Here is a 16,862-nt window from a genome sequence, read left to right on the forward strand (position 1 = left end):
AGCCAAAAATATTTGGCGTTTTTGCTTTTCTAAGATCTGATATTTGTGTATAATATGCAGCACATATGACAAAAAAATCTTTCCAATCCTTTACGACTTATATGACATATAGTATGTATGTGTCATTTATATGCATTGGCTGGTTAGTTCACCCTATCTCATTTTCATTGCACTGTGGGCATGCAATCAAGGATACTGGTTATACTAAAAAAAGTTGATTAAAAAATTGCTGATGCACTATGTTGCCTTAGGAAGGAAGATACATTTAAAACCCTGCATGTCCTGCCAGATTATGGATGATTTCACGTGCACAGTTGGATTTGATTATTAATATCTTTGACAGGAGAGGACGATCGTCTTACCTTTTCACAGTTTTCCTTTCTATCACTACTTCCTGCTCCTTTCTAGTCCGTACAGGTTTCTTTTTTTACATCTATCCTTGAACTTGTGAATCTTTTTGGAGTCTCTGGCAAAAGATTCCAGAGTCTTAGATCCAATATTTTGTCCGAAAATTATGATTTTTCTTGGACGTGAGTTGTTACTAGTGTACTGCATGGTCACGTCGACTGCTGCGGCTTCAAAACCAATCAGAAAAGTACTCCCTAGGTCTTCTTGACCATTCAGAGTGTGTTTACGTTCTAATTACACCTTTCATCTGTCGAGTCGCTTCAGGGATATGGAATAAAGTCAGAAAATCCTAATTTGTATAGCTCAAATTGTCCTGAAAAAAATAAATGTTCATAGCTTGATTGTGCATCACAGGGCACATGTTTTATAAGGTTATTAGACAATAGATCCAGACGGACCAGAAATGGCTGTAGGCAAGGGAGGGTTAAAAGATCAGTTTAAAGCAAGAGTTAACTAAATAAATAAATAAAATAAAATAAATAAATACACACAGCCAATCAGGCCGATTTCTTGAGGGAATATTGGGAATCTAAATTGTGTTGTGAAAGGGTACCCCAGTAGCTCAACTACGTAGAGAGATGCAGGCAGGCAGTTATTTTCCAGGCCACGAAGCTTTGCTGCATGTCCACATCTCTCTTCCCTCTATCTGACCTAATGTATCTCTCTGTCCTATCTAATAAAGACTATAAATCCCTTAAAAATTGTGTTGTGAAGAATTCAAGTACCGTACTTTTCGGCCTACAAGCCGCGACTTTTTCCCCGTTTTTCGACCCTGTTATTACACAGCACAGTATATATTCTGTAGCTACTGGGGATGGGCGTTAGTAATCGAGTACTCGAGTACTCCTCGTTTCAAATTATCTCGATTGGTGGATGAGGAAAATCGTTTTTTGTTTTTTTTAGTGTTTGTAGCCTTTAGGCCGGCCGGCGGGCCGCCCCTATTTTAAAATGTTATATACGTGTACAAAACGGCACAAAACGGATATAAAGTTTAACAAAATTAAATATTTTGATCCAAGTTAAATAAACTAAGCGTTGTGTCAAACAGAAACCGCAAATAACTGCCACCTCCGTGCAGCGCAGCCAGTGTGTGGTCTCCACAGCACCGCGGAGCTGAATGCGGTGCTGGAAAACTTGGAAAGTCCCGTAAAGAAGCCAGGCTGACTTCGGGCACATTCGAGCAAACGACATTTAAGAAGCCTTTATTATGGAATATAGGATTGAGATTCAAAAGCCGATGGTGTAACGTTCCGTTAACGAGGAATTAGTCGCGGTAATTAGTCACGGACAGGAGTGAGCATTACGCGGTTGGATACTACTTCTACTGCTTTGGTGAGTTATTTAGCCTATCTATGTGTTTAAATTGTAGGACAATAATTTTATTGTATTTGCTGCCCTTCTTATTTTAAATGTCTAATTTGAATGTTAGCCAACTACAGCCCATGCTTTTTTTCTCTCTCTTTTTTCTCTCTCCACCGCAGACCTACTCGATCGGTTTAAATTGTGGCCCGCTTATTTAATTACTTTCAGTTAGGAAAATGTGTTTTAAACTTGTGGAAAATAAATCCTTAATATCATATGGCAACTATGACTGTTTGACATAAGCATTGAGCGCTTTATTGCGGTCAACCGTTGTTCTGTAGACAGATGCGTTGCGTCCTAAAAATAGAAAAAAGTTTAACGAGGAATCGATTGATCCTCGAGGAATGCAAGCGATCACAGGAGTAGCGAAAACACTCGTGCCCATCCCTAATAGCTACTATTGCACAAAATGGTAACACTTACGTACGTTATGCAAATATGCAACTTGTTTGTTGAAATGTGGGAGCTTCCTCAAGCTGCCATCTCTTTCCCGACAATCCCCTCTGTGCACGAACTCTTACATATGGTAATTAAACATTATAACACCTGCGGCTTATTGTCCAGTGCGGCATATAGTACGGAAAGTACGGTAAAGCAGACTAATGAGCCTCCAGATGTATCACCTGGTGAATGCAGTATTAATGATTTGCCTAAAACCTTACCAAGCCTGAACAAAAATGTATTCTGAATAAAAATACATTTAATTAATTAAAAGTCAGGAAACCGCATCGCCTCATAACATAATAGTTTACTCAAACTGCTGCTGTTGCTAGCTTTAATTCCCTTGCTACAGGTGATAGAAAGACTAAGTACGCCAATTTCGATTCAAGTAGTATGGACAATTTTTGTGTTTGACCGTTTTTTTATGGCCTCTGATTTGTATTAAATTTGTAGTGAAAAAGTTAAATCCAAATATTAAAATGTGAAAAGCCTGTCTTCCATACTGGACACAGAACCTCCTTGCCGAAGCTAAAATGATGACACCCCAAAAAAGCCAACTGCATTTACTTGATATCTAAACACAAACTTTTTGCTATGGCTCAAAGTTGAGCTTCATGTCTTTATGAGTTCACTTGATATCGTTATTCCACTTCCCACCGGTATTCCCATGAGTCATTGCTGGCTGACTGCTCCGAATGATCAGTGAGGGAAAGGCAAAAAGCTGCCACATAATTCGAAGTCGTGCATCATGCAGTTGCGCTGTGACAGTGCACACCCACTCTCAGCTTACAGTGCTGCCAACGCACAAACACACCAGCACAAACACACACACACACACACACACAAACAAACACACATTTTGATGGCAAGGGGAGCCTGCTGAGATTTAGACGACCACTCTAAATCGATTCTGCAAGTCCTCACAGTACACACTTTAACAACAAGCAGTGGGGACTGTGCTTAACAGCTATGGTGGCAAAGAGAGCAAAAGGTCCTTAGGGAGCTGTTGAAAAGGAAGATTGTATCAAAATAGTTGTCCAGTTAAATTGACTTTGAGCCTCTTATCTCTTTAAGAGTCAACCGTTTTCTTTTCACTTTTTTTTACTGTGAATACATTTGCTCCAGGCTAATTTTAGTGACATTTAATCAGGCAGTTTGACTTCAAAAGGTTGACCACTTAACAAAGTGCCTTTCACATTAAAGAACTTAACAAATATGAGTCTCCCATTCTGGTTTCCAGACCAGTGCAATTTCAGGTCTTTAACCTCATAAATGACAGATCTACAGTAGCACCTAAATAAAAGGAAGCCAGAAATTCTCATTAAATTGTAATCACATATTGGATCCTATATTGTATATAACTTGAATCAGATATATAAAGCATCTTGCATTTTATTGAACAGATTAAAGCACAAGTAGCGATTATATCTAATATAAGTTAAGTTATGACTCAAATTAAGTGACTCAGACTGATGTTTAGCCTCGTTTAGCTGATAGCTGTGCTTTTACAGCTCATTTACTGCGTGGTTGACTTGACTTCCATCAGTTTGGTCTCTAGCAGCAGCAGCTCTCACAAAGCTACTCTGCCTCCACAGCACCAAACCGCACAAAGACAAAGTCAGCTCTAGCTTGTGAAGAAAGTTACTGTTACATTTAACCGCTATACAGACAGATATTTCTTTGGGAGACGAGACGACCATAGCTAAAATGAATCAGATTACACAAACGTGACAAATGAATGATGATGTTGCTCTGTGACTGCTAGATGCATAAGCATCTGTTTGCTAGCCTTAACAGCAATACAATGCCCAGCTAAGATATTTTAGCTTGTTTTGTTGACAAGTCTACACATCTTCCGTAGAAGGCTAAAAAAATACATCTCTTCCGACTTTACATGGCTAAGAGGATGATGGTTTAAAAAAAATAAAAAATTCACTTATACAGTATGTGGCACTTTTTTATTGTATGTAGCACATTGTAGATTGGCTTTTTTGAAGCTAATGTACTTACATGATTCTTGCTGTTCTGAGTTTGTAACCACATGGCTTAATGCACTAATTGGAAGTCGCCTTTGTTAAAAGCATCAGCTAAATGAACTGTACTGTAATGTAATTTGTTATAGTTATATTGAATACAGAACAAAAAAACATGACATTCATTTTCCAATGTTAATCCCTTTCCAAGGCTTTAGAAAACCAGCATGTGCTCACAGGTTGCAACAAAAGAACAAAGAAATGGTAAGTGTTGGGCTACAGGAGAATTCAGGGATGTCTTTACAACCAAATTCAAGCATGCACACATGCACCCTGAGCTGGACTTGACAACCTCAGTATACTTTCTGTGATATCGCGTCGCTGGCCAGCTACAGTTCATCCACTGACATCTACTGTTCAGGGATTCACACTCAGCCATGTCAACGTTCACACAGTATCTAACCGTCCATCCGTGCTGCTCTATTTTTATGAGAATTTGACAAGAACTATGACTGCCCTGACAGCCCAAGACGTCACCATGGCGAGGTCGAGGTGCACCTGTCTCTGTGACTCACACGGCTCTAATGAAGTGAGATGAAAAGGTCCACTTCAGCGACTTGCACATGTGCCACACACGTCTTGCACATGTGCCACACACACACACACACACACACACACACACACACACACACACACACACACACACACACACACACACACACACACACACACACACACACACTATAAACAGTATAAATCCCATAAACTGACATACTGATACTCAATAAAGGGATAAATTGTACAATTGTAAAAGGTGCATGGAAATACAGTAGCCTAAGCCCAGCCTATGTGACATCACCTTTTTCCAACAGAGCCGCGCCCAATCCAAACAGGAGCCCAGAAAAACCATACAAACACCTAATTCTAGTCACAAATATTGTTCAAAATTGTGCTTCCATCACGTATAGCAAAAACCTGACTGAGAAAAATGATCTTACTGATGTGACCACAAGGTTCAAATGAGAGCATATAAACCGTTTAGTGCCGTGTTCATTTCTTGCAGTGTCGAGCCTGAACATGACACAGCAGAGGTAATTAGGGCCCCTTCTAATTTGATGGCAGCCGTTGGGTTGCTGGGAGAGACAGAGGAAATGTAATAAAAATCACGATCCATGAAACGAAGATTGCCATATTATCAAGGCTGAGAAACCACCCACACATCCTGCTGCTCCCCCAGCAGGGTCACTTTCCGCGATCGCAGCATTCACAGTATGCAAGCCGTCTTTTTTGCATCACTGTTATGACATTTCTGCTAAAAAAGAGTGTTGAGTGGAGGCATGGTGGGATCATGTTAAGATGCTACCAGCGTTTTCTAAAAGCTGCAAACATATTTTTCTTTAGGTTTATCAAAGTTTCTTGAGAAAAATATGTATGCCTTGCCTTTCATGCAGCAAGCAAACCGGCACACAGCAAAAAAGGGATTCTTATGCTCATGCTCGGTAGAAATATATTTAGCAAATCTCAAGAAAAATGGTGATGAGGGGGGGCTTCATCTCAGAACACAGTAGCCATTCTCTTCAAACGTCAGTGAGAGTTCAACCACCATTCTTCTCTACTCGAGGAACATTTCCTTGGCATGTTCTGCTTAGGCCATGAAGCAATTCAGATCATTTAATGTGTATGTGCAAATATGGAAAAACAATACTGTCCAAAAGAATCATACAGGGAAAGACAGTGTGTGATTTGTCTTCATAGTAAAATCGAGTGAACGCTGACTGTAAATATCAGGAGGAATCTAGTGGATGTAGTAGAGGCTGGACATGTGGAAAAGTATGCAGTCAATGATGGAACAATTTGGAAGGATAATGCTTATTATTTTTCTCTGCATGGGTAGTTTGAATTTCTGGATGCGTATCCCCGCATAATCTGGATTCCCAACGTTCTGCAGTTGCCTATCAGTAATATCCAGGGAGTGGTTAAATCGCTAAATACGCCACTGATGGGACAATCCTTTGCTCAAGTCAAAAAGCACAGCTGTGAAGTGCCTGGCAACATTATGATCATTAGCATAAGCTGAAATCTCTCTCCATTTGCACCTCCTTCCCTCTTACTCTGTGCTCTGTTCATGATTAAAACATCAAGAAGGAGAGTCTACTTGCATTTCATCGTGTTCCAGGACTGCCTTGGCACACATCGCTTTATCCAGAAAGCAACCGTCAAATCTTCAAAACGAATTGATTAATTAGGTTGTTTAAATGAATGCCTTTAAATTTGACCTACTGCATATGATGGTATATTATTTCAGCATTTTTTTGTTCCGTCACCTCTGTGGTGAAAATTGTATTAAAGCAAATAAAAACTACTTGGTTGAGTTGAGGAAAGGATTGTGGTCACAGTTCAAACCAATCAAAGTCAAGGGGACGGTTGCAAACGACAGGATACACATATGAAACTCCTGTGTCAAACGCATCAACAATAATTAAAAAGTGCTACTTCTGCTTGGGATAATTGCTTGTGCATTATCCGGCAAGACATACTATGTACTGTGTACTAAGCCAAAAAAAATAGACACAAACGCTTTATCAGGTAGAATACCATATATTTGCTATGGTACCTATTATTGTGTTGAAAGTTGTACATCTTATCTTAAAATACATCATTCCTGGTTTGTTTCTAGATTGTGCAGCCCAGGTTCTGGTGAGACTATTCATGATGAAACAGGGAGGTCATTTTCTGAAATAGATCCACAGTGGTTTATGATACTAAAATAGATTAGATAGAATTTTACAACCCTGGAATCGTCAATCATTTTATATTGTTCATGTAACAACATAATCTGCTACAAATTTGTGCTTGCGCATAGTTTTTGACAAAGCTGCGTCCAGGACTACAGGACTGGAATTATTGAAATAGAAAAAGTGCTACTTGGTCCGAACAACAACACTGTCCGTGCATCTGCATGAGGTAAGCCTTCTGTGATCGTGCATGGATTTTATACCTTCTGCTGTAGGTCCAGGTTTTTTATTAGCAGAAGAATCAACAACTGAAACATTTCTTGGGCGCTTCTTCGGCTTTTTCTGAGCACCTGCGCATTGTCAAGGGGGCGACACCAGTTTGTAAACACTCAGCATGTTTACATGGAGAATCATAATCGGGTAAATAAACTAACAAGACTTCAACAGGACATGCAAAGTCGGATAAGGACACCTAGATAAGTCGTTCATAGTCGGCATTCTACCTGCATGTATACAGCCATCTTAACAGATATAGAAGTTTGCGTTATGCACATGCTCGAGAATTCCCGCAGGGGATTTCACAAAGAAGTGGAAGGAGACGGCGTAATAATTAGCAGTGTTGTTGCCGGAAAGGAACCGGAAGTAGCTCTATAACCACTTGAAAGGGCTACAGCGCCACCTAGCGTAGCCATGCTCTGGCCATGTATTCGATTCTCTGAAAGGCCATGTATACTCAGACAAGTGACGTGGTCCCTTAAATGGCAAAATCGGTATATCGCTTAATCCTATCTAGCTGTCCCATGTAAACGCACTGACTGGCATACTGAGAAATACTGATAAGATTAGAGTTCTGTGGAGCTGGAGGCTTAATCAACTTTGTGTCAACTCGTTTGGCATTGGTTTGAATTTAACGACATTAATTTATAAAGTCGCGCAGTTTAGCTTTAAATCTGTACAATGTAAAAATTGAAGTGTATTTCCATCTAATGAGCTTTGAAACTGGACTGCCGGGTTTGTATTTCATCTTCTCGCTGGTACCTACACCATCAGAATCCTGTTATTGGTCTGCATGTGCACTCATTATCACCACTCCCTCCGGCTGAAGAAGAACATGGCAGACAGCAGTGCTTGGTTCCACTACATAAGCTGCTGGGAGACTACAGGATACTGGGACGTGCCCGCACGGTTGGGAGGTGAAGTTATGAGGGAGGTGGGGGGAGGGATGGCGTGGAGTAAACAAAGAGGAAAGAAGAAGAAGAAGACGAGGGAGTGGAATTGAATGGTAATGATGGAGGATGATGATGGGGGAGAGGTACTTTGCGTTTAATTTTGCAAGGAAAGGATAGTCTGAGCGTTCCCCCCCAGGGCAGAGGTAGCATAGTCATCAATCTGTAAGGTTAACGCCGGGTTACAGAAAAGCACATAATCCACAGAAAAGAGCCCCCACCTGAATGCTATTCTGGACTTGTGATGTAAAGGACTTCGACACCACCATCCCCCAACAAACAAACACACACACACACACACACACACACACACACACACACAAACTTCTGTACAAAGAGTGGATATAAATGCATACATGACATGCATGCACGCTCTGCTGCATCCGCACAAATACAATTATGATTCTTTTTCAGTACATGAGGTTGTTATGTTTTCTCCTTTTTCCCCCATTGGTTTACCACAGTCTTTGGACCTAGCTTGGATGGTAAATTACATGTACTATTTTCAGGATCTTATGTCAATCAAGTTCAGTCAAAATAGCGCACATGGGAGAACACAAGGTTAGAATCTGAAATAACAGACTGTTATGCACATTATGATTGCATTTGCCAACTAGGGCTGAGAAAAGATTCAGAACATGACAATCGTCACAAATATGTGTAAGTAGCATCCACGTGATGCGTTTGTTTTGCTGCCAGCGCCTTTCTACAATTCATTCTCAATGGTAGGATGAGTTCTCTAGGTGTGTTCATTTGAAAAGGGTTCAACCTTTAGAGAAAAGCTATGCTCGTCAACGCCACTTTTTTTTTCAATCAACGAATCAAATTCGAGGAGGAGGTGGGAATAGAAGCTGTCTGTGAGTGTTAACTGTTCTTGTAGCTAGTACTATTGACAGTTATGTACTAACTGACATAGAGAACAAATAACTGTTCCATGTGCTGCAGTTTGTGTGTGTTAAAAGTGCTCTTGAAAATTATATCTGTAGCTCTCTGACTTAAAAAAAAACCCTCCTGGGTACACGGCCTCTAACTGCATTGGACGCAATATTGGAGCCCAAAATAGCCTGTGTTTCTGAAGGGCTCCAAGTCAGCATCACAAGTTATAAACAAGGTTGTAAAGGTGGTGTAGGTGATGTGTCCCGATATAAAAAGTAACAGAGAAGGAGGACGCATCTCTCCTCAAATGACATCTTTCTTCACAGCTTGTAACAGACACAGAACCAATTGCAAAGGGAAAATTGGCACAAAAATGGGGAAAAGCTTGGATGAGTTGGATACAGCTGTACACAATGTTTTGCTTCAGCTGAAGAGATATGTCACTTGGGTTTAATTGTTTTGGGCTAATACACAACAGGATATCTCCCCTCTCACGACATAAACAAAATATCAGCCTGAATTATCAGGCTATTATTAACCCATGGCTAGGTATGTCACCATTGAAAAGGAGCATACAGGCACGCAAACTATAGAAAATACTGTTGCTTTAGCTTCCTGCAGTTAGATATACCTTGCAGGTAGGTTTATAACTTTATTTAAGGTGTCCTTTTGAAGGATACTAATGCACACCTGTTGGCCAGTCACAAACAAGTGTTTTCCATTGCCATGGTTCTTAGATTTCTTCAATGGATAATTGGCACTTGTTAAAAAATCAGACCTGTTGACTGATGTTTCACGGGCACAGTGAGTGAGCCACCAAAGGCTTCAACAGACAGATGGATGTATAGGTGTCAGGAAGGTGTTACACTTCACTGACGCTCTTCAAGGACAGCAAAAAACACTCTCCAATGAGCTCAGCACTGTCTGTGTGTGGCGAAGCAACACTTCAAGAGCAGCGACGGGACCAATCAAAACAGTCCCAAAATGAGACACGTCTGCCTCGACAGGACATGTGAATGGTATCTATAAGACCAGCAGAAATCTCTCCAACCTTAAAAAAGACGGAAAAGACAGAGAACTGGATGTTGAGGTTCAGCAACACAAAGAGAGAAGACTGGGACGGAAGAAATATGGTTATCTTTAGGCCAGGATAAAAATAACTAATGTATCAAAAAGAATTACTTTGAGCATAAGGAACAGTACGTCGTCGCTGGATCAGCCATTCATCAGCCTAACATCATAACGCTAACGTTGCTATGACGACCAGCTATACAGAGGCAATACTATCATGGGTAGGGGAGAACGGGGTGATGTGAGACACTTTTTACATTTGCTTCCCTCTAAGGTAGCTACAATTATTTATCAGTCAAATTTACACATTTCCCATTAATTCAGGATGTTTCCTAGAAAAGGGCATCAGCAGAATGTATTCATGACAAAGGGCAGTGAAAATATGATCGTTTTAAAAAAAGTTGTCTTTTGTCTCAGTTTACCCCAGCTGTGGGGTAAACTGAGACAGACCAGAGAAATCAAGGGGGTAAACTGATCCACTTACTTTTTCCACTCTGAAACTACCATAACAACAAATGTTGTAACAGTTACAATCCTGACAGCTAGCTTGAAAACCAAATATTCCAAAACTAATGTTGGACGAGTAACAGAATCATGGGGTTTGGTCAATTAAGAAAAACATTTTCTAAACACTTGAAAGTAACTCTGATCAAATACACCATATCATTCATATTCAATAATTAACATTCAAATGACAGATAGAACCAGTTAGATTAAAACACAGTCTGGGGGTCAGAACACAGGACCCTTAGAGCCAGCTAGAACAGCCTGGGACTCAGAACACAGGACTAGACCCAGCTGTCATTTTCCATATTTTGAGTCTTTGATTAATATTTTTCTGCAATTGTTTTATTGGGATCATTCATTGAATAAAGACATATCACTTAGAGTCTACTAGTGTTAAAGGTCACTCTCCTGTCCCCCACATACATACGTGCCAAACCATGCCCTTGCTGACACCCCTTCAACCATCAACCCCCACCTCCAGCCCACATTGTCTTTTGTCTTATTCAAACCAGTCTCCTTGCTACCTCAAATATAATTGATTCATTAAAAGAGGGCACAGACACTGTCTCACTTTACCCCACAGCATTTGTCTCAATTTACCCCACTGCCACAATTTGAGAAAAAACTACCTCTCTCAGGCTGATCTACCTCAAAATCAGGCTGATCTTCAGTTATCATCATCAAATGGTTTCATATGTTGGTATTTCATCAACATGTATGATTGAAGTTTTTCTACCTGAATTAATTTGCTTTGGCACAACAATCGATTAAGTACATTTTTGTGAAAAAAAACATGCTTACAACATCACCATGAGGTCCTCTCTTTCATGGCCAAGGGGAAATGAGAGGGGCTTGAAAACATATATCTCACATGACCAAAAATGTGTTCCATTACCTAGATACAGGGGGTGTCTCACATTACCCGATGGCTCACATTCCCCCGTTCTCCCCTACTATCTTGTAATGGAAAATGCCCTTCAGAAAAGTACACGTACCAAAGTGTAGATTAGAGTTGAGCCGGTAATTTGTAATGGAATAGCACCACAAATAATGCAACAATTACTGTAAATTAATTGCCAAGTGATCCATGATGGATCAAGAATAATTGATCATAGTTCATACTGAGTGTAGACATGGTAACGCTTTTCAAATGCATCAATAGTTTTCTGTGTTCAAAGATGCATTCAAGATCATTATCATTGCTCTTCTTTGTGAGGTGTCTGGTAGTAGAGGTAAACGTTTATTTATTTAATGAATATATAAGACAAATAAAAATACAGTTGCAAAACAATGTTTGTCTGGAAATACCATTTCTTCTTGCATACGGTTACACTGCATACCAACCTCCACAATAAAATATGCCTCTCTATAACACAAACTCAGCCGATAGTAATAATCCAACGAGAGGAAGAACGCAATGAATCACATTTTACTATGCTGTATTACAGCACATAAATCATCATACCATGAGCAATAAACATATCATGGCACGTGGTCTTCAATCCCATTCAAATCTCAGGCACATCTGATAGAACACAAACACTCCTGCTTTAATCCATATGGCTTTCTGAACAGGTTGCATCTGTGTGGACACAGATGGAGGACTGAAGCTACTGCAAGGCTGCTCACATGCTGTCATAGCTACGCTTTCTGGTGTAATGTACATATTTTGTGATAAATATTAGCAGTCAATTACGTTTTGAAAAAAAATAAAAACAAATTAATCCATTGGATAGAAACTAAGATTCTCACTCAAAGTGTTTAGCATTTAAAGGCTTTTTCAAAAGTTCATATAAAGATGTTTTTGAATTGATCCAAACTACTCTATTCTCTTTTGTTCCTTATTGAAAGCATCTCAAGTTATCCCTGCACCAGAGGAAACTATTAAAATAATTTGATTAATATAGCATACAAAATTTGGTAATATACTGTATATAATAAAACAGATGAAGCTCTGAGTCAGACAGTCATTGTGGGATTGCCCCAGACACTTCACTATTTCTTTGTTTCTGGTTGGCTGGACATCCCTCATCCTTTAGGGATTCCTGCTTTTCTTTTTTCTTGTATTCAACAGTATGTTTCTTTGAGTGTTATACTGCTTTACTACTTCCCTGAGAACCCTAAGAAGTGCTGGCATTTAGATAAAAAAACTGTAAAAAAAAACGTGTATGCCTCACGACCCCGTTATCTTAGACATAAGCCACATGGATGTAACATCTCTGCTTTGTGTCCAGTTGCATAATAGTAACATCAAATTTAGTTTTTTCATGCTTTACCATTTTTCTCTTTTCACTTATTTTATCATTGTACAGTTCACGCTCCCAATTGGCAACTTCCTACATTAACTGAATTTTCTTTTTTGTGCAAATGACACAAATTTATAGTGCTATCCTTTTCATGCATTTTCTCATCGTGGCACACTGCTGTTGACTAAATGGTATGGCCCAATCAAAAGCAAGCCCTATTAAGACTGAAAGAATACTTAATGTTCTTACTAAAATTGATTAGACTGTAAAGACCAATATAATGTTGTAGTTTTTGTTCAAACATGTATTTTTGTTTTATATTTTTTCATTATCTTCCCTTTCTGTAAATGTCTAACTCAATCATATTCTTTGCATACATAAAGTGTACATGTAAAGTAAAACTGGACAGGTCCAGTGTCCTCTCTGTGCCACTGCTGCTTCCTTACCATCCAAGCAGAACCCATGACACTAAAATGGGCCTCTTGTTACCTGTTCACCCTTTCTGATTCAGGCTGTAAACCATGGACATACACACACACACACACACACACACACACACACACACACACACACACACACACACACACACACACACACACACACACACACACACACACACACACACACACACACACACACACACACACACACACACACACACACACACACACTTAAGATGAGATGGAGGGTGTCATGTTTAAATATATGAACCAGTAAGGAACATCTTATAGGCTCAAATTAATGAATGACACTCTCCACTCTGTTACCAACTACCTGCAAGGTGCCCTTAAGCAACAACCCAATCCTTTAAATGCTCCAGGGGAGCTGCTCAATGTTGTTGGCAGTTCCCAGGTGTGAATGTGTGTTTCTATTTGAATGTTAAGCACATGATTGATGGGAAAAAGACTGTGCATGCTGAAAAAAATCCTTCTCTGAATAAATTATTTGTGGTTTAATAAGAGTTTTAAACCGCCCTAGTGGTTCCTATAGGCTAGCAATCTCGCTACACCCAAAAATATGAAAGTATTGGATGGCAAAATTCACATTTGGTGGTGGGCCTTACATTATTAAGTGAGTCCTAGGGGTAATTCTAAAGGAAAAAGCATGCAGTTGATTATAATGAACATGGTATATCCCCATGAGCTAGCATAAAAATGCTCAAAGAAGAAATGGCAATCTGCCAATTTAATAAGGATACATTGACTTTTTACTGATGGAAAGCTCATGAGGTTTCCAATAAAAAAAAAGAACATGGGGGCACCTATAGCTCAGTTGGTAGGGCGTCCCCACCCGGGTCAAGGCCCCGCAGCGGCCCCGGGTTCAAATCCTTCCCGAGTCAGTTCTCTGCATGTCATCTCCTCTTTGCCCCATTTCAACACTGTCTCCCCAATCTGTCTAATAAAGTAAAAATCCCCAAAAAATAATCATAAAAAAAAATAGGATTTTGGGCTGGCCATTAAATAGTTATATTTTGGGTGTAGGTGGAGATTTTGGCTTGAGGGAGGCCAAGGTCAGGAGGTCTCCAAAAACCGGAATGTAGAGTTCAACCCACGAGGACCCACGAACATGAACAACCTATTAACAATTGCTCATTTTCAAGAACCCCATGAGAGACCATAGTGTTCAATGGAGAATCAGACCTGACCAATTTTCAAATGGTCACAATAGTGATACTGAATCATCTTCTAAAGACATGAATAACCATACCAATCTGGCCAGTAATAGTTGTGATCCTCAGGCTCTGACACTAGGAAGTGAAAAATGGCATATCTAAGATTGACGATGATGATGAAGACTATATGCAAGGGAAAAACCGACATCCAAAATTCCAAAGTACATATAGACTCACGCTGTAGAGGATTTCCACCCAGCCCTCCATGGTAATGCACTGGAAGACGGTAAGCACTGCAAACAGGATGTTGTCAAAGTTGGTGATACCATAGTTGGGTCCAGTCCAGTACTCTTTGCAGTGGGTTCCATTTGGACATGTCCTGGCCGGGGGCTCCAGACCACAGGGCCAGTCTACTGCTTTCTCACCTGACCCAAAGAGAAATACAGAGAGAAGGGAGAATGAGTTTTGTTATGCATTTTTACTTTTTCAGGTGATCTTCAGTGGACGGACAGATGGATAAATCTCTATCTGACTGAATGATAGAATGATGCAAGTCCCCCCAAATTCTAACTAAATTTATGTGGGTCATTTCTGTATTAGGGACAGCAGAGAAGTCAAAATCTCCTTCTCCCCCAAAACTGTGCCAGCTGCCTCCAGATGCTCTATAGTATCCCATGATCTTATGACAATTAGTCATTAGTAAAGCTGGTAACATTTCTAAAGGGAAACGTCCCAGGTGTCCCGCCCACCTCCACTAGTTCCCTCTTAATGAAGACCATTGACCTCCCAACCCCTGTCAGGCAGAGTGAGGCTGCAACCTCATTCTGTCAGTCATCACACAAAGCTTGTGAACAACAGGTGAAGGTGCGAAGATTCCCTGTTGGATTTACAGCTTTGCTCTGTGGCTTGGCCCACTTTTCAGAGACAGGTTGCACCACTGATATAAGCATCGATAAGGCAGCCAATACTCATGAGTATTACGACAGCCAAACACCTGGAAGTTACCTATTTGTCAGCTGCTCCCTTTACCCAATAGTTACTTAACAATAAACACATGCGGCTATCTTGATGGATTTTGATTAGACTACATTTTTCTAACAGGGTTATATTAATTTATCAATATAATAATATATAAATTATTTCAATTATGCCAAATCGACACACCAATAACCACAATTTTATATTGAATATGTAATGTTAAAGAGGACCTATGATGCTTTTTGACTTTTATGACCTATAAACGTTGTTATGATGATTCATAGGCATGCTTAACCATACTAAATTATCAAATAATGACTTACATGCATTTCGACGTATTCCCTGCTGACCGTCTGGGGTGTCTGTGCCGAGCACTAAACACTATTCTAGCCAGTCGAGAAGTCACGTGTTCAAAGCGGTCTACCCTTTGTAACTTTGTGACGTCGCATGTAACTTTGTGAAGTCACCACGCGGATGTTTCCATGTATGGTAATGCTGTCACTTCCCTGTTCGCGTCTGCCTCGCGTCTGCCTCGCGCCCTTATAGGTCCATGCTCGCGCTTCCCGCCACTGAAAGTGTTCCGGAAGGAAGGTAACCAATCACAACGTAGTGGGGTTTGCAGGAGGGGGGGGGGGAGGGTAGCGGAGATGGCCGATGCACAGGCGGAGGGAGCGGAGATTGCCGAAGCACACACACTCAAGTGTTGACAGGACGTGCTGGATCGCCAAAAATAAGAGAAAGAGCTTCCCGAAAATCTACATAGTTTTTTGTGATGTGATTCGTGTCAGGTTGCTCTATAGCAGTGTAAAACAAGAAATTAAGACCAGAAAAGTAGTAGAATAGGTCCTCTTTAAAAAATAAAAATGGAAATGTGCAAATAAGCTAAAATGACATCCATGCCCGGAAAAAGTTTGAATCAGAGACAAAACGTTTTATCCTATCACAGTGACTAGCACAATGGGATACCTTATTTTACCATATTACAAAACTGTGCAGGTGTCTCTGGTCTTTGAATGCCCAGGTGGCCTAGAGGTTTAGATGCCATACATAATTTCAACGTCCCCGGTTCTCTCTACTATTTGCGAGAGTTTTAGACCAAACTTTATTTTGCAAGTCACAACTGATGCGGTAATAATGTAAATCAAGACATCATTTACATTAAAACTGTGATACATACAGAACATTTAGTTCAAGTTTAGCTGTTTTAACAAATCTGTCTTGTTACCCAACAACGCAGAATTTGATTAAAAGAAAATTGACTACTGTGCTCTCACGTTTACTCAGCTGAGAGAACCAAGACGTGTCACACATGTGCTTGGCTTTTATGAATAATAAAGAGACAGAGCAGTGATAGAACCCGAGCACATGAAGGGTGCTGAGAGTTTGTTTAGAGGATGTGCAGGCAGACATGTCAGCAGATGGGGATC

At 40.2% G+C, this 16,862-nt stretch overlaps 1 protein-coding gene across 1 annotated transcript in view; it reads right to left on the reverse strand.

Moving 5' to 3' along the window:
• The window catches only part of cacna1bb (calcium channel, voltage-dependent, N type, alpha 1B subunit, b), a gene marked incomplete at both ends in the record, with an annotated part of 171,179 nt that overhangs the window by 81,497 nt on the left and 72,820 nt on the right, over positions 1–16,862 (reverse strand). The window contains one exon of the mRNA XM_080046197.1: positions 14,695–14,882. Within this exon, the coding sequence (XP_079902323.1) occupies positions 14,695–14,882 (188 nt within the window). The remainder of the gene's footprint in view (positions 1–14,694; positions 14,883–16,862) is intronic.

The sequence above is a fragment of the Ammodytes marinus genome, assembly GCF_949987685.1.
Source record: "Ammodytes marinus genome assembly, chromosome: 18".
NCBI lineage: Eukaryota > Metazoa > Chordata > Actinopteri > Uranoscopiformes > Ammodytidae > Ammodytes > Ammodytes marinus.